We start from the raw sequence: 23,832 nt of genomic DNA on the forward strand, positions 1-23,832 counted from the left end.
CCTGAAGGATCTTGGTGGTACCCTGCCCCCCAGTGGCCGGAGTCCTAGGGCTTTCCATGCCAGCCAGGTGACCTGCTGTTGGTCTGGAGTAAGATTCCTGTGAGTCACCCAGGTAGGCACCCCTCGATGAGGTGGTATCCTCTGAGCCCTCCCAATGGAGCCAGAAGGGCCCACCAGACCATGGCCCCTCAAGGAAGGGACTGGCCTCCATCGCTGGCTACAGCCCTAGACCAGAGCCAGGTCAGCAGCAACACTCATGGCCTTGTTTGCCAAAAGGCCTGGTTCCCATCCCTCCCCTCAGTCCTGGCCTTGAGGATCTCAGGAGCTCTGCCAGCTTGGGGGCTGGGTCTTGGGATAACCCCTACATTTGTAAAGTACTTTACATTTTCAACTTCAACTCAACATCTATTGAGGATCTTATGTAAAGACCCATAATCTATACTGGGGATGAAAAATGAATAAAATAGATTCCCACATCTAGGGCTGGATAGGGGAGCCATTATGTCTTTACATAATGGTAAAGGCACCACTGATTCCTCTTATGGGGGGTGCCCTCACACTGAGCCAGGTTCCAGGACATGGTTCCTCATAGCAGCAGGCAAGAGCAGCATTCTCCTGGCCTGGGCACGCATGCAGAGCGGCCGCGGTGACAGTCAGCTCTCTCACGTTGTGTCCTTCCCACCTCCTTTCCCGAGTGCTGAGCTGGGCACTGGTGGGGGCTGCATGAGTGGGAGGCCTGGGCTTGGGGTTCCAGGAGGTCACTGTCACACAGACCCTGTCTGCAGGCAAGCAGGCCCTCCTGGTGCTCTCAGGAGCCCCGCACCTGTGGGGAATGAGTCAGAGGTGGCCTTGCAGCCACAGTGGATGAGAAAGGCTGGGCACCTGGGTACCCTCATAGCCATGTTGAACCCACTCTCCTCATCCTGTCAGGCAAAGCGAGGAGAGGGGCAGGTGGGAGAGCCAACCCCAAGTGGAGGACAGGCCCGCTACTCTGGGGCCCTGGGCCTGAGATACCAACCTCAATATCCGGTCTAGGACGCGGTGTGGAGGGGCCTGCTTTCTCCAACCCTTTCTGACCTGGTGTCTTACCTCAGGTAAATACTGGGGATGCATGCAGCGCCTGGCTTCCTGTCCAGACTCCTGGGTGCCTAGGGTGCCAGGAGCTGACAAAGAAGAAGTGGAGGCAGTGACCGCACTGGCATCCCTCTCTGTGGGCATCCTGGCTGAAGACAGGTAATGCCAGACCCCAGCCCCGGGCCCGCGGCCTCTCCACCGCGTCATTCCTCCCTGCTTGAAGACCCCAGATCCCCTATACAGCCATCCCAACCCTCCCAGGCTTCCTGACCAGGGCTGAGGAAGCTGGGCTAAGGCCCTTCCTGCAGCCCTGGCGCTCCAGCATCCCACCCTTGTCCTTCCCCGCAGGCCCTCGGAGCAGCTGGTGGAGGAGGAAGAACCTATGAATCTCTAAGGCTCTGGAACCATCTGCCCACCCATCATGCCCTTGGGACCTTGTTCTCTTCTAACCTCTGGCAGTTCCTGGGTCTTTAGAGATCCTGTGGGCAGGTAGCTGGGACCAGAGAACAGCCTGCCTGCTTTGACAGTCATCCAGGGAGCCTGCAAAATCCCTGTGTCTAGAATGGGGACTGGAGAGGACCCTGAGAGGAGGCAGACTGGGTGGTGAGCCCCCGCAGTGCTCCCGAGAACAGATTCTACCCTCTGGGGTCTGGGCCCTGGCTGTGGCCCCCATTCCTCAGGACTGCACAGAGGAGAACTGGCTCCGGCTCCGTCGGACTCCCCCTTAACCACTATTCCTGGCTCTGCAGACCCCAGACTTTGCACACAGCCCCAGGCTCCACACAGAAATGTGAACTTGGCCTCACGTTGGGTGGCCCTTCCTAGGCTCTAGGGGCTGGGAGGGGAGTGGGGAGTCAAGAGGTCCCATATCCCTGAGTGCAGTGGGAGTCCCTCTCACTTGCTTCCCAGGCGCAGTGGGAGTCCCTCTCACTTGCTTCCTCAGATGACTCGGGAAGCTTCCCCTGGCCACCAAGCACTGAGGTGAAGCTCCTTGATAGCCGAGACCGGCAGCCCTCCATCTGTCCCTGCCCCTGCCAGAGGCCTCCTACGTGGACCTCCTGTTGATGCCCTGGTGTAGCTGATGGGTGCTCTGGGAGTCCTGTGCTTCCTGATCCAATGGTGCCAAACCCTTCATCTCCCCCAGAAGCACAGCTTACCCCTGGGACCCCTCAGTCACTCCCCCTCTGGGAGCCTTCTCTGTTTCTGGGGCATCCCCCCCACCACTCTGACTCCCACCCCACACAGGACTAGCCTGGCTGAGGGGGAAGGGGTGAGAGAGAAGATACAGACATGGAGGAGGGGAGGCTGCTCTGGCAAAGTCTTCAAGGCTTTTGGGGGTCCAGGCCTGGGACCAAGAAGGAAAATGTGTGTAAGCATGTGCGTGAGTGAGGAGTGTGTGTGAACGTGTGCGAGTGAGGCGTGTGTGTGAGTGTCTTTCCTAGGACCCACCATACCCTGTGTATGTATGCATGTTTTTGTAAAAAGGAAAAAAATGGAAAAAAATCTGAACAATAAATGTTTTATTTGCTTTAAAAGTGCCTGTGAAAGGGTGAAAGGGCCCCCCCCCCCCGGAAGTGAGCAGCACGCGGTCAGGTGGGTGTGCAGGGCACAGCACAGTGTGGGTCTGAGTCAGTGCCTTAGTGCTGGAGGAGAGCCCAGGGTGGTCTGGGCTGCAGCCCCTCTAACTCTTTGCCCTTCCTGCCCTGCAGGAAGAACCCATTCTGAACACACCTTGGCTGTCCCACTTTGGGGTGGCAAGGAGGAAGCAGCCCTGGGCTGAGTCCACAGAGCCCAGCCTGATGTGGCAGGACTGGGGGTGGGGAGGGGGAGTGAGAATACAAGAGCTCAGCCCCAGCTCGCCACAGCATCCCCAAAGAGCTGTGACTCAGACACACTTGGGTTTAAGTCCCTGCTGGGAGCTCAGGTAAGTCAAATCATCTTCTGGGGCTTCTGTTTATCAGTAGAAGGCTCCAGAAGTATACACTGTTGATGGTTCCTTCCTGCTCTGATGCACCATGCCTGATTAAGCATACACTGAAGCTAGAAGAGAGAAGGGGCGAGGCACAGGCCTGGACAAGCTCGCCCAGCCTAAGCATAAAGGAAGGCGCCAGGCTGGCAGCACCTGACTTTGTGGTTCTGAGGCGGCCTGGTTTTTCCAGCAGGAAGAGGAGCACCTCATTACCTTAGACCTGGCCCAAGCTCCCGGCAGCCTGGCAGGGCATGAGGGAAGAGGTGCTAATCTCTTTCCCATCTGGCCTGGACTCTCAGGTGTGGACACCAAATCCTGCAAGGGTGGCTGTAGCTGCGCCCGTGGGCATCCTTGCCCTGGTGGGGTGTGCTGGAGAGAGGAGAGCTGGAGAAGGAGAGCAGAGCTGGTGGTTACCCCATGCCAGAAGGCCCAGGGAGAGAAGGCCTCCAGCCCCAGAGACATTGACCCTGTCCCCTGCCCTCCAGGGCACAATTTAACTAGGGAAATGGCTTAATCAGGTAGCCAGAGAACTGCCACTATCACTCCCTCCCTGCCCAGTCCTCCTGAAGTCCACCTGTCCCCGCAAGATTCCCACCTCATGAGTAACCACCAGAGGCTGACTGATATAAATGGCTGCTGTATTTTTGCTAAAGTGACAGTGACACAGATAAGGCAAAGAGCTGAGGGGCAGGACACATCAGGTGGGAAGGGGGAGACCGTGCAAAATGGCAGCCTAACATCAAATCATCCTTGTGACAACTGCCCCTTCCCTCCTGAGTGAGGTCAGCCCTTGGGCCAGTGTATGGGCAGAAAAGCAGATTTGTGTCCTTCAGAAGAGAGATGTAAAAGGGTGAAAGCTCTAGTTGAAGGGCAGTGGAGGGGCTGGAGTGGGAGAGGTCTCTCCTGGCCGGTGGTGTGGGTGCAGTGAGGGTACTCTGAGAAGGCAGAGTGGAAACACAGGGCTCGAGACGCATGGGCACAGGTTTGGGGGCTCCTTCCAGCCTCTACCATGTTGCCCCCTTCCCCAAAGCCCTTCCAGGGGTAGGAGCACATTCCCTGTGACCCTGAGTCTGGCCTCATTTGAGAAGTCCTTCTCTGGGGTATGTGGATGCCTGTGTGTGTGAGTGAGAGATGGGTGGGAGGCCATGGCTATCTGGCTCTAGCACACTCATGGGAGACCAACTCGGAGCAGTGCTGGGATGGGGGCTTGAGCGGTCTCTGCTAGAGATTCCTGACCTGACCTCCCCAGGCCCCCACCCTGGCCTTGGGGAGAGAGTGCCTAGGGCAGCAGGGACAAAAGCCCCTGCCTGCAGCATAGGTCCAGGCCTCATGGCCCTACCCCTTGACCTCTTGATTTTGTTGCCCTGGCCTTACATACAAAGATTCCTTACTGCATGCTAAGAAAATAGATCCAGGCTGGGCATGGTGGCTCATGCCTATAATCCCAGCACTTTGGGAGGCTGAGGCAGGTGGATCACCTGAGGTCAGGAGTTCAAGACCAGCCTGGTCAACATGGCGAAACCCCACCTCTACTAAAAATACAAAAAGTAGCCAGGCATAATGGTGGGTGCTTATAATCCCAGCTACTCGGGAGGCTGAGACAGGAGAACTGCTTGAACCCGGAAGGCGGAGGGTGCAGTGAGCCGAGATGCTGAGATTGTGCTGCTGCACTCCAGCCTGGATGGCAGAGTGAGACTCCATCTCAAAAAAAAGAAAACAGATCCATTTGAAAAGGTCTAAAGCTGCCCTCTGTCCAGGCTGATGAGGAGCAACATGGCAGGATCCCCTCTCTACCACACCCAGGTCTCCCCCAAAGGGGATGGGTGGGACAGCTTCCTAGAAGACCACGCTGGTCCTGCTGTGTATTTTCTGCCACAGTTCTGGGGCCCCCAGAGGGTGGGAGTAGCCCCTCCCAATGTCTCAGAGGCTGAGTCCACGTCCTAAGGCCCCCCAGAGTGCAGAGACCTCACCCCCTGGGTCAGAAATCGCTGAGGATGCTGATGTCGGCAAAGTCAGCCCGGTAGCGGTGGGCGTAGAGGCTGAGCAGGAAGGCCCACTTGAAGGAAATGAAGCTCCAGACGCTGGAGAGGTAGTAGCTGGTGGGGTCTGTGAGGCCTGCAGGGAAGAAGCACCAACAGTGACTTGAGCAGGCCCGGCCCTCGGCCCCTGCACCAGCCACAAGGCCAGGGCCACCCTCCCCACTCAACATCCCTGCAACCTCCCGGCAGCTGAACCGACCCTACAGAAAGACGGTTTAATAAAGGTTTAGAGCTGCAGCCCCAACTTTTTTGGCAACAGGGACTGGTTTCATAGAACACAATTTTTCCATGAAAAATTGGAGGGGATGGTTTTGGGATGAAACTGTTTCACCTTAGACCAGACATTGGATCATCAGGAGCACACAATCTAGATCCCTTGCATGCGAAGTTCACCATAGGGTCCGCCCTCCTATGAGAATCTAATACTTGCCGCTGACCTGACAAGAGGCAAAGCTCGGTTGCTAAGGGTTGCTCACCCCTCACCTGCTGTGCGGCCTGGTTCCTAACAGGCCACGGACCACTACTGTTCCACAGCCTAGGGGTTGGGGACCGCTTGGAGCACTCCAGGCTTTTCAAGCAGGAGGCCATGGGGATTAGGGAAGGGCAGGGCTGGCCAATCACAGGTCTGTATCATCCACTCTGCTTTTGTGAAAAGTACCCTAGGACACTTCCAACCTGCTTTAGCATCAGACTTCAGGAAGAATGGCCTCTGGTTACTTCCTGCCACAGCCACCAGAGGGCGCTCCCATCCCAGAGCAGAGCAGCGACTAATGGGTACCAATATCACAAGTGCTTGCATGGGCTATGCACAGCTCAAGACTTCCCATCAGTTTCATTGAATCCACCCAACTTGGGAGGTAGGGACTTGTGTTCCCCACTTGAACCATAACAAAACCTGAGCCCAGGGAGGTTAAGTGATCCACCCAGTCCCTTTGGAAGTAACCTGTGGAACCAGGATGGGAATCCCAGGGTCTGCTGCTAAAATCCCCCCTGCCGTCCGTCCCATGCCCTCTTTCCCTGGGACCCGCCCTCACTCTGGTGCCGGGTGATGGCCAGCACGAGGAAGGTGCAGAAGGCAGCAATGGAGACGGCTGAGAAGAGGACACCGACGAAGAAGAAGCCGCGCAGCCCCTTGAGCCAGGTCCTCCAGTAATCCTGCATGTACATCACGTGCGTCACCAGGACCCACAGCGCCAGCACCCCTGCAGGAGAGACACATCAGGGCCTGTCACCCAGGTGCTCCAGGGCCCTGTAGGTCCACTAGGCCAGGCCTATCTGCATAAGAAGAGCAAGTACTCCAAGAATATGGTCTAGTCACTCACTCCCTCCTAGAATGGAGTTTTCCTTTTCGGTGCGTATCAGAAGCAGGTAAGAGACTGAGCTGCCTGCTAGTAAGCCCAACATTAGAGGAATCTGCAGAAATACAAAACTCTACCCTTCTCTCTCATTTTTTTGTTTGTTTTGGAAAACATTGAGTATCTCTCATAAAAATGTTAATTCATGTTATTTTAGTATTACTTTAAAATGCTGAAAATGTTCCATTTTAACTTCTAATATGGTATATATCAATAGCTATAACACATACATAAAATATGCGTGGAGTTTCACTACTTTTCAAAAGAATAAAGGGATCCTGAGAACCAGAAAGTCTGAGCCTTTATAGCCCAGTCTGCTTTCTGGGGACTTGCTAGTCTACCCTGAGAGCCACAGAGCAGGGAAGCCATTGCTCCTGCCCCATGCTCCTCCTCCACCCAGTCACAAGGTCTGCAGCCAAGCTCTTGGGCAGTAGGGCTCTTTCCAAACTGCCTGAGTTGGTCTTGCAGGATGGGGAGGGCCAGTCATGAAGACCCCAGGGCCACCCAGCCCCTGAGTGGCCTTCTTGTTCTTGGCCAGACCTCATGCCACTCCCTCCATTTTGTGGCAAACGGCACGCCACTCCCCCATCCCCCCGCCTGTCCCAGCTTTTCCTGGGCCTGGCCTCTGCGCCTGGGTGGGCACTTCCCCTAGGATGCCAGCTGCTACCCGGCCGATACAATACAATACAAAACAAAACAACCCTCTGTGCCAGGCAGTGCCTGCTGGTGCAGCCCAAAGAGTGGAACAAATATCAACTCCATTGGCAAGGTTCCGGGCAGGGCGGCGGGTCCCGGCAAGGGAGGAATGAGGAAAGAGGCAGAGCCAGCTGCAGGCTCGCAGCCGGCTGAGCTACAGGGTGTGGGCCACTCAGGCCGCCGCATCCTAGGAGTTGGGAGGCCTTTCCAAAAGGCGGCTGCACACATGCCATGCAGAGTACTTACCAAATGTGCACAGGAAGGATAAGCATCTGGTTGGGCAAAGTGGTTCTCTCTGGCAATGGAGACAAGGAAGGCAAGTTGATGGGGTGGTGGGGCAGGGAAGTGCTTTGAGGAAATCTATGCTATTTTGTTTCTTAGGCTGCGTGGGGAATGTATACTATTTTATCTATGCTGTTTTCTTAGGCTGGATGATGAGTATTAGGGTATTTGTTAAACCGTCCATCCTTTTTTATATGTCTAAAATATTTCATAACTTTTTTAAAGGGGGAAAAAAGGCAAGGGGAAGCTAGTCCAGCTCAGAGGCTGTCCCAGTCCGGCTGTCCCCAGGCAGTCCAGTGACGAACAAACATCCATGAGACTCCAAGCAAAGAAAACGGGAGCCTGGCACTGCTGTGTCCCAAAGCCTTGGTGTTTCCACATCTAAAGATGGGTGGGCCCAGGGTTCCACCCTAGTGAGGGTGGAGGCCACCAAGCCCACAGCTTCCCCCAGCCCCTGCCACTGTTTGATCCCCCAAACACTCTCCCAGCTGTGCCCCTGCCCACCTCCACTCTTCTTCAGGGGTTAGGGGCCTGGGTCCCCCTCCCACTGAGATCAGGGTGGGCCTAGTCTGGATGCTGGAGCGGGTCAGAGGTGGACAGGACAATCATCCCACAGTTTCCTCTTACATCCTACAAGATCTGGATTTTATACCAGCCACCTTCCCCAGAAGTCCCCCCCACTCCTCACAGGCATCCCATGTTTTCATTGGAGGGAGCTGTTTGGTTTCTTAAAGGGCCCTGGGAACAAGGCTTGCTGTCACTGAGCACACTCAAGGAATAGTCTGATGGGCACCTGTCTGGAACAGGTCCGCTTGCCATGTCTCCCCGTGCCACAGAGGGATTGGGGAAGTTGAGCTCTAAGATCCTTTCCTACTCAAAGATTCTAGAAGGCAGCTTAGGAGAAAAATGAGGTCAGAACAAATCCTCTGTGACTCAGCAGTTTCTGGGTTAGGAAATGCTGAAATAAGGGCCCATGAAGATGCCATCTTAGTCCACTGATCACGATCGAGTGGTTCCCCAAAACTCCCACCCCCATATACACACACATACCAAAGAGGGCTAAGGGCAGGAGGGAGAGGAAGACAGGCACTGGGGTGTTTCAGGCCCCGTTGTTTGTTAAGAAGCAGGCATACTTTACCCACCTCTCACCTTTCCTCAGCCCTGCTCCAGGCCCTGCACAGAGGCCTCCCCTCCAGATAAACACACACCAACTTTGGAGGCAGGCCTAATCCCACCCGCCCTGGCTCCCACCACCCTCCTGGGAAGGGAGCTGTCCACTAGCCCGACCCAAAGGAGTCACTGAAGGAAGCAGAGCCCCCTCACTGGTCCCCTTCCACACATCAGGCAGGAGGCAATGTCCCTCCCTAGTACCCTTCCCTAGCATACTGGGGGATTCTAGGAAGCCTGGTTTGCAAAACTCAGGGTGGAACGAACAGGTCCCCAGCTCCACCTGGCCACAAGCCCACCAGACCATAACATTGTTCCACTCCACCTGTTTCAAGGAGCAGAGCCCTTGCTCGGCCTCTGGGCTCACAGCCGATAAGTAAGCTAAGGGCAAGGAAGGCACAGGGTAGGGCGGTGAAAGCAACCCCAGTGGCTGCGCTGGAGGCGAGGAGACAGGAGACACCCAGGAGATCCTACAGGGTAAACGCAGACAAGAGGAACACTGGGCCGAGGTCAGGCCCTCTGCTCCTGCCTAGGAGGAAGACAGTCCTGGGGCCCCAGGGCTCTTGCTCACAGCTCAAGGGGGAAAAATATAGAGCTGTTTAGACTCCTGGAGCAACTTTTCTTTTTCTCTTTCCTTGGTCTACTAAACCTAGAGCAAGAGTCTATGTGTTACCCCAGGGTTCCCACAGCAAAGTCAGACCAGGTAGATCCAACTCACGCCTGCCCACCTCTCCAGGAAAATGAGCCTTGCTTCTGCGACTGCCTTTCTCCAAAGCTACTTCTTCCAGGATACCCATCAGGATGGGAGAGAGAGGGTGTCCCCACCCATGAACACTCTGCGCACCAGACCCAGGGGGCTCCATGACCCTGCTTCAGAAACTGGCATGCCCAATCAGTCCTTGCCTGGTCCAACCCAGGGGAGAAGGAATACTCTGGGGCTGCCCTTGGGTGACTCAGCAGATTCTGAGCTATAAAATGCTGAGTCAGAAGTAGGGTGCTCACAAGTTAGTAAATCTGCTGACACTTTACTGCCAAAAGAGGAAGAAGGCTGACTGGCCACAGCCCCTCTGGGAACCCACTCCTGGTGGGGAAGGTGGGAGGCCCAGGCTTGGCAACCCTCTCCCTGCCACCATCATGCACCACCACTACCAAGCAGTTTTGGCTCTTCCACGGCCACTGTCAAAGATCAGACCATCAGGGAGATGCCAGGACCCTACTCCAGCTGGCTGCGGCCCTAGCGCCTCTCTCTGAAGGCAGCTCCACAGCTGGCCTGCCTCAGAGGCCAAGGGAAGCCTGTGGGGAGGGAGAGAGGGCAGAGGTGGGTCGGAAGGAAACCCCAGGCAACTCCCTAGAGTGTAAGAAAGGCCTTTTCCACAGTCCTCTAGTAGGCAGCTGGAGATGGAAGATTCAGGGAGTAGGCAGAACTGCAAGATTTCAGATCTGGAGGGAAGTCAGACGTCATTCAGGGACATTTCCTCCCACTCCTAATAGATGAGGAAACTTGCCCAGGAGGGGGTCAAACGGCCAGGTAGGGCTCACCTCCACTTCCACCAGGCCGGACTCAACACACCCAGCTGGGATCCCAGGGCTGGCCCTTCCTCCTCATCCTATCTCTCGCCTTGGGTCTTAGCAAGGCAATGGGTAGGGCTGTGACGCCGCCTTCCAGAGGGGAAAGCAACAGGGCCAATAGCAAACAAAAAAGTGGCAGAGAGATGGGCCAGTTGTCCTCAGGAGCTCACAGGTGGTGAGGCAGCTGGGCAGGCAGGGAACACCCCAGCCAGAGTGCCTACCCTCCTTGGCGACCCAGCGTTTTGATGTCATTGCGTAGGGCGGGGCTATGTATGCCCGTCTTCTAAGGAAGAAACCCCGCCTCATGCTGTGACTCTATCCAGGGATGGCTCTCAGCAAGCCTGGGGGCAGTGAGTAAATTAGTTATTTTTAGTTATTCCATTTAGAGTTCTCTTGGCAGAGGATTTTAGTAATGGAATATGATCATCATGTGTAAAAGTATTATCCCTACACATATTTTCTTCCCAAAGTCCTTTCCGACACATATTATTTCATTTAGCTGTGTAATCTTGGGTAAGCAATTTATTTAACTTCAGGCCTCAGTTTCCTTGTCTGCAAAATGGACACAATAATATACCTACAGGACATACCTATAGGACACAAAATAATGCCTACTTCATGAGACTAACGTAAGGATTAAATGAAATAAGGGAAGCAGGTTGTTTAAGATAGTACCTGACACATACATAGCATCTAAAAATGTTAGAAAATAGAATATTTTTCATCTTCATACCAATTCTATGGCACAGAGAGGTTAAACTACGTGCCCAAAGGTGCACAGCAAGGAGCACTGGTCAGCCCAGAACCTCTATTACCGCGCGGATGCTTCCCCTTCCCTCCCTGAGGCACAGAAGGGGCGGCTGGGCTTCGGGGTTTGGCAGATCTTGGCTGAGGAGCTACAGAAGACGGGTGGCAAAAAGGAACCGACGTGGGTGGAAAGAGAATGTCCAGTTTCTACGAGATCCCCAGCGCTGTCCTCCCGGTGGGTCTCAACAGAGGGCTCTCCGGGGGATGGGGTCCGCACTGAAAGGAGGCAGATGGGCTTTCCCAGCCACCCCTAGCCCTCTTCCTTTCCCACTTCTTCCTTCTCTGCCCGGCGGGGCAGGGATCTGCGCGCGCGTGTGTGCGTGTTTGGGGGAAGGAGGGGGCCAGCGACGCGGGTGCGCGAAGGGGACACTGTCGTGGGGCAATTGGGCGGAGGGCGACAGGCAACGTGCCGGGACCGATAACCCCGGCGGCGCGGCAGGTCCGTGCCCCAGGCAGCGGCGGGCCGTCCGCACCCCCGGGTGGCGCCCGGGCGGGCATCGGGTCCCGGAGGCACCCAGGAATGCCCAGGAGCCCGGGCCCGCGCGGGGCCTCGGCCGCCAACCGTCATTTTCGAGTCAACACCCCACCCGCTCCCCGGGGAAGCGCCGCTCCGGAGGAGCGTCCTGGAGCAGCTGCCAACGCCCGCCCCGCGGCCGCGCACCCGCCCCGCGCCGCCCCGCGCCCGGGGGTACCTGCGAGCCCTCCCATGGCCGCGGTCCCCGGCTGTCTGTAGACCACCGTCCAGACGAGGAAGATGGAGAAGCCGGCCACGGAACTGATGCCGGAGTAGGCGGCGCGGAGGCCGAGCTGCAGCCGGGACGGGGCCATGGGGCTGCAGCGCCGAGCGGGCCGAGGGGAGCGCGGCCGAGAGTCACAGGTGCAGGGCCCGGAGCCGCCAGCCGGAGCCGCCGGAGCCGCCGGAGCTGCCGGCGCCCCGCGCTCCGCCCCCGGCCCGCCCCCCGCGCCGCCGGCACAGCGCCCTCCCCGGCCGGAGGCCGCCCGCGCCCGGAACCGCAGACGCCACCGCCGCTTTGCGAAGCCGCCGGGCCGTTTGGGGGATGCCTGTTAAAAAGGCGGATTCCTGGGCTCCTCCCCAGACCCGCCGTGTCAGGATAGTTAGGCCTTGGAAGGGCCTGGGAATATGCCTTTATACAAGCCAGCCGCGGGGATGAAAAATCTTTACCTCTGAACAAAACGCGTATTCTCGTTTAAATTTAAATTTCTTGTTAAAAATTAATATGTAAAACTTTTTTTTATCTTCCTTTTTAATTTTTTTTAATCTTTTATTTTTTAGAGACGGGGTTTCAGCATGTTGGTCAGACTGGTCTCGAACTCCTGACTTCAGGTAATCCACCCGACTCGGCCTCCCAAAGTGCTGTGATTACAGACATGAGCCACCGCGCCCAGCCGATATGTAAAACTTAAGAAATAAGTGAATAGAATTCCTTCCACTCATCCCTCTATCAACCAGGTTCCTTCTCATCATATCTCAGAAGATTCCTCCACACACTAAAGTCTGAGAACCCCTGCAACCACCACCTGACTGCAAACACTCTATCCCGCACAGCTGCTCACAAATCACTACTTTTTTTTATTTTTATTTTTGAGACACCCTCGCTCTTTCACCCAGGCTGGAGTGCAGTGGCGTGCGGTGGCGTGATCTTGGCTCACTGCAACCTCCACTTCCCTGGTTCAAACAATTCCCCTGCCTCAGCCTCTGGAGTAGCTGGGATTACAGGCACCGCCACCAAGCCTGGCTAATTTTTTTGTATTTTTAGTAGAGACGGGGTTTCACCATGTTGGCCAGATTGGTCTTGAACTCCTGACCTCAGGCAATCTGCCTGCCTTGGCCTCCCAAAGTGCAGGGATTACACGCGTGAGCCACTGCGTTTGGCCTTTTTTTTTAGAGTCTCACTCTGTTGCCCAGGTTGGAGTAGAGTGGCGCCATCATGGCTCTGCATCCTCCAACACCTGGACTTAAGCAATGCTCTCTCCTCAGCATTCCAAGCGGCCAGGCGTGTGCCACCATGGGTGGCTAATGTTTTTTGTTATTTATTTTTTGTAGAGATGGGGTCTCACTATGCTGCCCAGGCTGGTCTCCAATTCCTGGCCTCAAGCTATCTTCCCACCTTGACCTTCCAAAGTGCTGAATTACAGGCCTAAGCCACTGCAACTGACCTCACCTTTCCTTTTATCCTCACAAGCCTCATCCTCCCAAGCCCTTTTGGAACATCATTCTGACCCTCAGAATCATACCATTCTAAAGTAGAGACAGATTTGTAGCAGGAGTGCACTGAGCCCCCATGTGAGCCCAGCTTCCAACCGGGAGCTGGAAGGAAAAATCCCAGCACGATAACAAGGCTCTGCCACAAGCACTTAGATCCACATGGGGAGGCCCATCACAGACCTCCATGAAACACAACCAACACCCCTTGCATTACGTTTGTTGTTTGTTGTTGTTGCTGCTGTAACAAATTACCACAAATGTACTGACTTAAAACAACACAAACTTAGTATTTTACAGTTTTGTAGGTCAGGAGTCCAAAAATGGTCTCACTGGGCTAAAATCAAGGGGACATCAGGGCTGCCTTGCTTCTGGAGGCTCTAGGGGAAAGTCAGTTTCGTTGCCTTTTCCAGCTTCTTTGTTTTGTTTTGTTTGTTTGTTTGCTTTGAGTCGGAGTCTCACTCTCACCCAGGCTGGAGTGCAGTGGTGTGATCTCAGCTCACTGCAATCTTCGCCTCCTGGGTTCTGGCAGTTCTCCTGCCTCAGCCTCCTGAGAAGTTGGGATTACAGTCTAATTTTTGTATTCTTAGTAATGACAGGTTTAGTAATTAGCCACACATCTGGCTAATTTTTGTATTTTTAGTAATGACAGGGTTTTGCCATGTTGGCCAGGCTGGTCTCAAACTTCTGACCGCAGGTGATCTTCCCACCTCTGCCTCCCAAAGTGCTGGGATTACAGGCATGAGCCCTCCGTGCCCAGCTGCCTTTTCCAGCTTCTAGAGCAAGACTACCCACATGCCTTAACTCCCTCTTCCTGCTTTTCCCTTGTAAGGACCCCTGTGATTGAGGGCATAGTCCAGGATAACCTCCCATCTCAAGATCCTGAACTTCATCACGTCAACAAAATATATCCCTTTGCCGTTGAAGGTGACATATTCACAGGTGCTGGGATGAGGTTGTGGACATCTTTGGGGGCCATTATCCCACCCACCACACCCCCTCTGGAACATAAACTTCATGAGCAGGGACAGTGCCAGTTTCGTTCATACCAACACCTAAAAGAGTGTCTGGCATATAATAACCACTTAATAAATGTTTGTTGAATAGATGAGTGTGAGTGAATGAAGGTAAGAATAAAATAAGAACAAAAGCAATTATACACAAGGAATCTAGACAGGGTGTGCTGAATTGCCAAACGAGGGATGTAAGCCAGTGTTAAGCACATTTACCTCACTCTAGAATAATCTAGGAGCTTCTTTAAAAATAAAAAATAAGAAACCCAACCCACCCCTGCCTATTAAATTTTGAATCTTGGAGTGTGTATTTTAATGAGAAGAGATGTTAAGGCTGTGAGCTCAGCACCGGCCCTCCTTTAGGAGCCGCTGGTGGGGAGTAAGCGCTCTTCCTGTGGAGGAGGGAGCAAGCCCGGTGGTCGGGAGTGCATTGCCATGGATGGCTTCAGAGCTGGCCGGGATGGACGGCATTTCAGGCAGTGGGAACAGCATGTGTGATGGCCCAGAGGGAAGAAACAACTAGGCGGCTTTGGGAAACTGTAAGTCGTTTGTGCCTGGAATGTCAAGTTTGAAGGTAGAGTAGCGGGTTTGGAGATTAGAAAGGTTCTGAACATAAAGGGCCTGGCATACTCTGTTAAGAAGGCTGTTCCCCTCCCCCTGGGGCTGGGGGAGAAAAGTTACAATTCTGTGTTTTAGAACTATGGCAAGAGTAATAGAGTGAAGGCAAACTGCCTGTGAAAGACTAGAAGCAGAGAGATGAGTTGGACAAGTTTCACTCCACAGTGCTTTAATTACCACGTCTTTAAAATGGAGACTGCAGTAATACCTACTTCCAAGCGTTGTGATGAGGACTGCTTGGAAGAGTGCCTAGCACACGGTAGGTTCTCAATAAAAGGAAGTAGAATTGGTAGCAGCAGAAGGTTGCCATGGCAAGAGATGATGAGAGGCTTCAGAGTTGGTTCAGGCGGAAGCAGTGAGAACTGCTTGAAGAGCTATTTCAGCTATCTGAACCTAAAGGTCAGGGAGAATTCATTAGCTGAGCAGACAGGAGGAGAGCACAAATATTATGAGTGGACATATTAGGAGTATGGGAGAGCAGTGAGCAAGCTTGCTGTGCTGGAAAGTGAGATTGTGCAAGAAAAGAAAGAGAAATAATGATGTAATGGTAGTACTGGCCCAGGCTGTAGAAGGCTAAGGCCAGGCTTCAACGCTTTTAAAATTGTGGAAGCAATAAAGAGCTACTGCAGAGTGGCAGACTCAGGTGGGGCGAGAGGCCCGGCTTCACCATTTGCTTTGACCCTGGGCAAGTAAGTGCCCCTAACGCACAGCTGCCCAATTCAATCGGCTTTCTGCCTGGAAGAAAATAGTCCATATCTGCACCCTCCACAATGGTGGCCACTAATCACAGGTGGCTATTGAATACTTGATATGTGACTAGTGTGATGGCAGAACTGAATTTTTAATTGTATTCAATTTAAATTAGTTTAAATTTAATGCATTTAATTTAAATTAATTTAAATGTAATTTAATTAATTTAAATAGCTGCACAGGACTAGTGGCTACTGTGTTAAACAGCTAGAAGCTCTCAGGACTCCTGCTGCTCCATCTGTACACAGGGAATGATGCTGATACATCACAGGCTTGTTACAAAGGTTGAGATATATTGAGATACTACAGTCAAAGTGCTCAACATAGTAATTCAACAAATTACTGCTGCTGTTGTTGATACTGTTATTGTTATTATTGAACAGGGATTGCATGACATAAGCCAAGTCTTAGGAAGATTAGACCGTAATATCCAGTTAGATTTGATGGGGGAAAAGTGTAGAGGATAAAACATTCACAAGGTTATTTCGGTGATAAGGTACAAAGGAATTAAGATCTTATCCAGTGAAAGACCTTGAGAATGGGAAAGAATGGAATGATCGTTGAGCCACAAAGCACACGGGTGTGCACCACACACACACATCTTCTCATATCAGGTTCCTTCAAGGCATTCTCAGAGAGCACACTCCCATCCCAGTCCAGGACGGATACCACTTCGACCCCTACAAGATGCGCAGCCATTCTCCCTGCCTGTGGCAGAAACTACTAGTGAATCGGCAACACGCGCCAACATTTATATGTCTCTTTCTGGGCACGGGACCTCCTGAATTTGAACTACACTTCCCAGCTTCTTGTAGTTAAGTGGATGTCATGGGATCAATTTCTGAACAATGGAATGAAGGCAGAAGCAATGTGTGCCATTTCTAGGCTGGACTCATTAAAAAATCTCCCATATACCCTGCATTCCCTCTTCCCATTCTGTGATGATTTTAGAGGCCATATGTAGCAATACCACATAATGGAAAGAACCTAGAGCCTTGAATGAACAAATGGAGCAGAGCTACCCCTGGCCCCTAGACCCTCACTGGACTGTACAACATGAGTGAGAAATCTCAGTGGCTTTGTTACAGCTCAGTTTTTGTCACAGCTAACCTTATTATCCTCGTACATCATCCCTCATTCCATTGACGGTCATCTAAGCAGGTCCTATATAGATGACCCGTCTAAACCATCAATCCCTCTGAAGTCTCTTTTGAACTGGGTCCCACCAATACTAAGACAGATTTCTAACTCCCCATCTGCAGACATCCTGCCTGCTGACATTCCTTTTCTCACTCCCTGAAAAAGGCACATTCCAAACATATCTTCTCCCACAATGCTAGATCAGGGATACACCTACTGAGCCATCTTCCAGATGACTGAATTTATTGGACATGTCAGGGCTTCCTCCTCTCTTCTTAATCCCCATGCAGAGAGACCTCTGATGTCCCTGGGACATGTCCTTGTTTACTGTGGCTCAGACCCAAACCTAGGTGTTATCTCTGAGTCCTCCCTGTTCTTCGCTCCTACATCAAATTCATTACAAAATACAGTTGGATTTGCCTTGTCCTCTCTCTCCATTCCCTCTGCCACCCTAGTCCAGCCACCATCATCACCACCTGTCTACTTGCAGCAGCCTCCTAACTGGTCCTCCTCTGTTCATTCTTTCCCCTCTAATCTGCTGTCCACCCAGAAGCTGCAGCAATCTTTTAAAAATAATAACCATGGCTGGGTGCAGTGGCTCACGGCTGTAATCTCAGCACTTTGGGAGGCCAAGGTGGGTGGATCACTTGAGGTCAGGAGCTCAAGGCCAGCCTAGCCAACATGGTGAAAATCCATCTCTACTAAAAATACAAAAATTAGCCAGGTGTGGTGGCACACGCCTGCAATCCCAGCTACTCAGGAGGCTGAGGCAGGAGAATCACTTGAACCTGGGAAGTGGAGGTTGCAGTGAGCCGAGATCACACCACTGCACTCCAGCGTGGGCGATAGGATGAGACTCTGTCTCAAGAAGAAAAAATTTTTTAAATAAATAGATAAAAATAACAACCAGAATATGGTACTCCCCTGCTTCAATCACTCCAATAGCTTCCAAAGCTTTGATCAGGGTTTTGCCAACTCCAAACAGCCTTACTCACCCTTGCTCATTTCACTTCAGACACATTGGCCTTCTTTCTGTTTCTCAAACGTGCCGCACTTGTTCCTGTTCCAGGTTTTTATGCATTGTGCCCAGAAAACTCTTCTCTGAGTGTTTATAAGATTGATCTCTCATCATTCAAGTCTCAGCTCAAATGTTACCTCCATAGCTGGGTGATGTGGCTCACCCCTATAATCCCAGCACTTTGGGAGGCCAAGGCGGGCGGATCACCTGAGGTCAGGAGTTCAAGACCAGCCGGGCCAATATGGTAAAACCCCATCTCTACTAAAAATACAAAAATTAGCTGGGCGTGGTGGCGTGTGTCTGTAATCCCAGCTACTCCGGAGGTTGAGGCAGGAGAATCGCTTGAACCCAGGAGGCGGAGGCTGCGGTGAGCTGAGATCGCTCACTGCAATCTCAGAGAGGAGTCTGGCTTCTCGCTGAGACCTCACTTCCTCTGCCTGGCCACTGACAGCCTAGAGGTCTGTGCAGAGGGCAGGAGTCTTGCTTTGTCGCCACTGCACTCCAGCCTTGGTGACAAAACAAGACTCCCTTTAAAAAAAAAATTACCTCCTCAGAGGGTTCCTTGCTCTGTTTTGTTTCCTCCACAGCACTTACCATGACCAGAAATTGTATTTATCCTTTCCACCCCTACTCCTGCTGTCTCTATTGGAATATAATCTCCAGAAGGCAGGGGCTTATCTCAGGGTGATTTACTCGTCCTGATTTACCAGGAACTTTTCCAGTTTTACCACAAAAAGTTCCACATCCCAGAAAGCCCCTCAACATAGGGCAAACTGTGATAGTTACTCACTTTATGCCTGCCTTGATCACTTCTGTATTCCCAGTGCCTAGTATAATACCAGGAGCCTAGGTAGGAACTCGATAAATATTCATTCAATACACAAGGAAAAGCACGGCCGAATGTCCATAAAGAATTCTTTGATCCTGGCTCTAGGGGGCAGCCTTCCCCAACCTTGTGCCTCAGACAGCTTTGCAGGTTGGGCTGGTAGCTTGTGTACATAGGTAGTGAGTTCCACAAGATTCTCCCCAAGACTTATGTGGTCCCCTTGCCCACCCCCAGCCCTTGTGGAGTTCACAGCTGAGGACCCTGGCTGTGGCAACTGGAGGCTGTGCCTGACACAGAGGTAGATTCCTTTCCTCTCCGCATCTTACCCCACCCAGGCCCACCTCCCGCAGCTCTGCCTTCCTCCTGAGGTCAGGCTTATAGACCACAGAGCAGAAAGGGCTGTCCTAGACAGCAGCAGCAGGTGGCTGGCTCCAGGGAGGCGCTGGCCCCATCACCATGCATTCTACCTTTGAGGTTGCAGGAAGGACTCAAATCTAGGGGTCACCTTGGCCCCCCAAATGGTACTCCCCAGGGCTAGGGCTGCCTTCTGCCCCTTTAGAAGGGGTTCTCCTGAATTCTCAGGGCTAGAGTGAAACTGCTCAGTCTGGCTTCTCGCTGAGACCTCACTTCCTCTGCCTGCCCACTGACAGCCTAGAGGTCTGTGCGGAGGACAGGATGACGAGCGAGAAGTTGTTAAGCGGAAACAGCAAGTCTTTGAGCTCAGGAGCTAAAAAAGCATCAGAGGCAGGTGGCCTGGGGGGTCGGGGGAATCACAGTCGCAGCTGCCTGGGGAGAGCTGGGCCCAGGCCTGCCGCTGTCTCCTGGTGTTCTCCAGCAACCTCCATCACAGGTACCTGCTCTGGTTCTCTTTCCCCTTTTTCTGAGGGAGCCGTTGCTGGATGGGGAGGGTGGGGTGGATAAAGGCTGCAGTTCACCTCCACAGAGACTTGGGCATGGAGGCAAATGGGGCTGATTGACTTCCTTGACTCCTTGGAAGCTGCCAGAGGCTGGAGAAAGGCAGGTTGCAGCACTGTGAGGAGTGAGAGAAGAATAAGGCTTGAGGGCAGGAGGGGAGGGCATTAGCTCTTCCCCGAGGGAAAAGCCTGGCAGAGGAGTTCATCAATATTTGCCCTTTAGATTTGAGTTTGAGAACTGGCTTTAATGAATGAGAAAGTCACCATGGAGCCTTCATCAGTGCATGTGGGTCCCCCTCTAGTCCAGCTGCATGGGCACTGGGTGAAGTAAAAGACTAGAAATCTTTCTAAAGGTTGTCTGCCGGGCCCAGCGGTTCACACTTGTAATCCCAGCATGTTGGGAGGCCGAGGTGGGCGGATCACAAGGTCAGTAGACGGAGACCATCCTGGCCAACATGGTGAAATCCCATTTCTACACAATACAAAAAATTAGCTGGGTGTAGTGGCACATGCCTATCGTCCCAGCTACTTGGGAGGCTGAGGCAGGGGAACTGCTTGAACCCAGGAGGCAGAGGTTGCCGTGAGCTAAGATCTCAGCCACTGCACTCCAGTCTGGCGACAGAGCAAGACTCTGTCTCAAAAATAAAATAAAATAAAATAAAGGTTGTCACCTGTGCTTAGTCCAGACCAGGGGGCCCATGAATGGCACCCTAGAGAGAATCAAGTGGCCACATATGACACTTCCTGGAGGAGGAAGAAATGGACAAGAGATGGACTAAGACAGCGTGAGGAATGCGAATTGGTCAAGAACTGGGTGGACGGGCCCCAGGAGGGAAAGACAGATCTGGGGAAGCTAAGAGGGAGGTGAGAAAAAGCCACAGCAGGAACGGGGGAAACCTGTTTATTATTAATGCAGGAAACGTCTCCTGAGGGCCTTCTATGTACAAGGCACTGACCATGCAAGGCAAGCATCCTTGAGCACAGCAGAGCGGCCCTCACCCTCTGGCAGCTTACATTCTTCCCCAGGATGGAGCAATGCTTTGATTTCAGTGTGGTGAGTGCCAGGCATGTGGCACGGAAATGAGGCTCTGCATGGGGAAGCCTGACACAGGCTAGGCCCTGAGGCAGGCGCAGAGCCAGACTCAGGGGCAATGACAGTCCAGAAGCTGCCACTTTGCCTGCCCCCAGGGCCCAGCAGGCACCCTCAGCTGACACTCGAGGAGGCTGGACCTGGGGAGAACTGAAGCAGTTGGGGAGATTAAGTCAGGATTTGGCCCAGCCGGCAGAGCAGGCAAAGCGGCTAGGGCAGGAGGGGCTGAGACTGAGGGATGGGAAGGCAGAAAAGTGGGGCTGCCTCCCTATCCCTGAGAGGCCTGAGGTGGGGTCTGTGCTCTCTCTCAGGCACAACTGCAGACCTCCCCTTACTTCTGTTTCCTTCTCTGGACTCCCACTTTTCTGTTTCCCTCTCTGGACCCCATTTTTCTCTTTCTTTCCAAATCCCCGTCTTTTTGCCCTCCCCTAATTTCTTACCGGGTTCTCTCTGAAGGGAGGAAATAGGCAGTAGATCTGATGCCAGGAAAACTTTAGCCTCTTTGGTTTCCTCTGACCCCAGCACTTCCAGAGTGGGATTTGGGGGTAGGATGGCTCTGCTCTGATGCTGGGAAGGGGACCTTAGCCCTAGCCTGCTTTCCTGGTTACCCACATCCTCCCCCTGCCCCCAGCCAGTGCTCTGGACCCAGCCTGACTGACTGTGCCTGGGAGACAGAAGTGGGCATCTCCCGAGCAGGGGCCAGGGCCCTGCTAGGACCCGTCTCTCAGGCTCCTGCAGTCACACCTGCCAAGACTCTGAAACAAAAGGACAAAGTGGGCACAGGGTTTGAGTCCTGAACAGAGGCCGTGGGTCCAGGATGAGTTGGAAGACGGGAGCACTTAAGACAAGGGTTTTGGGAAGGCTGGGAAAGTCGGAAAGAGGGGAGGGGTGGGGGGTAGTAGGTAGTGTGGGTGTTCACCCCCAGAACAGAATACAGGGGTGGGGAGAAAAGTGACTCTTAGGGCAAGTGGCCACAACTGGAATGGGCAGGCATTGTAGAACACTGAGCACTTAAGGTCAGATGAAGTGTCTCCTGGGACCCACACAGGACACACACACACACCCCACACACACAAGCACACACACACCTTGAGAAGCAGAAGTTACGGGGGAGAAAGCAGTTACTCATTTCTGTACATTCATGTAACAGTTAATTTGCCAGGAGGCAGGCCGCTTCCCTTCCCTCCAGGGGCATCTCCAGCCCTGCCTGTCTTCTGCTCTTCTGGCTTCTCCCACCCTGTCCCTGCCCTCCACCCCAGCATCGCCACCACAGGTCTGTTCGACGACTGTTTCCTTGTCTCTGCCATGCACGGGTAGCTTGAGCACCAGCCAGAGGAATGTGCCTCCAGGAGAGTGTGGGACTCCTGCTTTCGCCTCTGCAACTTCATGCAGGTCTCAGCCCTGACTGTGAGCCCCAGCTTGCCCACATTGCCCTACTAGAGGAGGCGGGAGCCCATCCCTCCTCTCCCTCCCATCATTCTCATAAGCGGCTCATGAAGGACTGGCTGTGACCTGTGAGTCCCAGGAAGGTTTGGCTTGGCGCCCATCAACGTTCCAGCTCCCTGCCCCTGCCTCCCCCGCCACCCCAGGAATGGGCAGGGAGGAGATGGAGGAACTGAACTGGAACCGCCCTTGGGGGATGGAGCCTGGGCAAGAGTCAGAGGGCCTTAAACCATGCAGAGCCTGGAGGTAGAGTCCAGAAGAGGATACCTGGCTCGCTGCTCAATCTCTTCCCACTGTTGCCCAACCATAGCCGAGGTCGACTCCTAGGGGTGCTGTGGGAGGGTCGGGCGCAGGCCGAGGTCCTGGCACAGCCCTTATATCCCCTACTGCTTTATCTCCCAGTTGGCTTCCAAGCTGGCCATTTCCTGCAGTCCCATGGGAGGCCAATTAATGAAAATTTTCTCCACACACCCTCTCTCCATCCCACCAATCCCCCTCAAAAGTCATGGCTGAGCCTTGTGAACAAAGTTGGCAGCACAGGATAGAGGAGAAATGAGTAGGAGACAAGAAAGCAGCAAGGAAGGAGAGAGATGGAATGAACAGCCTTGAAAATGAACTGGGAAACCAGCTCCTCTCTCTTCCACCCTGCTGAGGCTGCAGGCCCATAGTAGGCACCAGCTGACTACCCAATGTCCTGTTCATTTCATTTCCTCCTGTAATCATTAAGCATCAACTTTATGCCAGACACTATGCTGGGGAGGGACAGCCAATCAGATTAGCGTGTTAGAAAGATAAAAGATAATTCCACTAGGCTCTGGGAAGGCCACTGTCTCTCCACCCTCTCAGGAGTGGGGCAAAGAGGCTCACGTTGGGCCATTTGCACAGTGGTGGAAACTGAGGCCCAGGGAAGCGTGGGGCCTCAGTAGTGAACCTGCTTAGTAGGGCGCTGGAATCCCTGGTCTCTGCCTCAATCTACCTGGCCACCAGGGAGTGTGTGGTGTGGGGTGTGGTCCTCAAACAGACACTGTCCCAAGGCCCTGAACCTTTGGGACAGTGTCTGCTGCTGAGTTTTAGCTCTCCAGTTTACAGCAAAGTTCCCAGCACCTACAGGAAATGTTGTTGAATGAATTAAAGATTCCTTGGAGATTCTTGTGGCATTGCATAGTAAGGACTGAGCGAGGCAAGGCTGAGAGTAGTGCTCAGGGGCAGGAGCACAGTGGTGTTTAAGAATATGGGCTCTGCAGTTAGACTGCCTGGGTCTGGCTGTACTACTTAACTGTGTGACCCTGGGCAAGTTACTTTGTCTCCCTGTGACTCAGTTTCCTCACTCACAAATAGGAATTGTTCTGAGGATACAAAGATAAAGTGACTAACATAGTATTCTGCATATAGTAAGCACTGGAAGAGCCCATTACTGGGCTAGAACAGTTGCAGTGGGGATGGGGCATAACGGAGAGATGCTTCACAGGTTGAATCCATCCAACTATGCTGGCTGGATGTGGGAGAAGGAGGCATGTGGGGTATCAGGCTCCTTGCTTAGGCAGTGGTGGAGCTCTGGGAGCAGGGAGCTGAGGGGCAGGGGAGGAAGAAGGGCCCCCTGGGGCAGGAAGGGAGTTATGGATACAGAATATGAGGTTCCTGTGAAGATCCTAGAAACCATGGGCTTACCTTTTGTAGAGCTCAGCAAAGAGGCCAAGGTGGGGAAAATCAAGCCCAGAGTCAAAGCCTGGTCCAAGAAGCCCCCTTCACGCTCCCACCCTCCTCAGCTATCCATGGGGGCCTCTGCCACCTCCTTGAAGGGAATGGAGGAGGGTTCAAGGAAGTCTACACTCTGGCAG

General features: G+C 53.3%; 2 protein-coding genes across 8 annotated transcripts in view; one reads left to right on the plus strand and one right to left on the minus strand.

Moving 5' to 3' along the window:
• Positions 1–1,575, plus strand: part of HDAC7 (histone deacetylase 7) — a 36,468-nt gene extending 34,893 nt beyond the window's left edge. For all 5 annotated transcript variants that reach the window (XM_064369827.1, XM_012459116.3, XM_012459117.3 and 2 more), the window contains 2 exons: positions 1,095–1,233; positions 1,423–1,575. In XM_064369827.1, coding sequence (XP_064225897.1) covers positions 1,095–1,233; positions 1,423–1,468 — 185 coding nt within the window. In that variant the 3' untranslated portion in view covers positions 1,469–1,575. The remainder of the gene's footprint in view (positions 1–1,094; positions 1,234–1,422) is intronic.
• The window catches only part of SLC48A1 (solute carrier family 48 member 1), a 29,841-nt gene that overhangs the window by 3,707 nt on the left and 2,302 nt on the right, over positions 1–23,832 (minus strand). Inside the window, exons 1-4 of one of the 3 annotated variants that reach the window (XM_064369828.1) lie at positions 11,651–11,786; positions 6,117–6,284; positions 5,014–5,158; positions 2,523–3,427 (exon numbers count right to left, since the gene is read on the minus strand). In XM_064369828.1, the coding sequence (XP_064225898.1) occupies positions 5,022–5,158; positions 6,117–6,284; positions 11,651–11,786 (441 nt within the window). In that variant the 3' untranslated portion in view covers positions 2,523–3,427; positions 5,014–5,021. Of the gene's footprint in view, positions 1–2,522; positions 3,428–4,904; positions 5,159–6,116; positions 6,285–11,650; positions 11,787–23,832 lie in introns of those variants that run through there. The other 2 variants (XM_064369829.1, XM_064369830.1) reach the window with 2 other exon arrangements.

The sequence above is a fragment of the Aotus nancymaae genome, unplaced genomic scaffold (assembly GCF_030222135.1).
Source record: "Aotus nancymaae isolate 86718 unplaced genomic scaffold, 86718_ANA_hifiasm-v0.15.2.pri h1tg000092l, whole genome shotgun sequence".
Classification (NCBI taxonomy): domain Eukaryota; kingdom Metazoa; phylum Chordata; class Mammalia; order Primates; family Aotidae; genus Aotus; species Aotus nancymaae.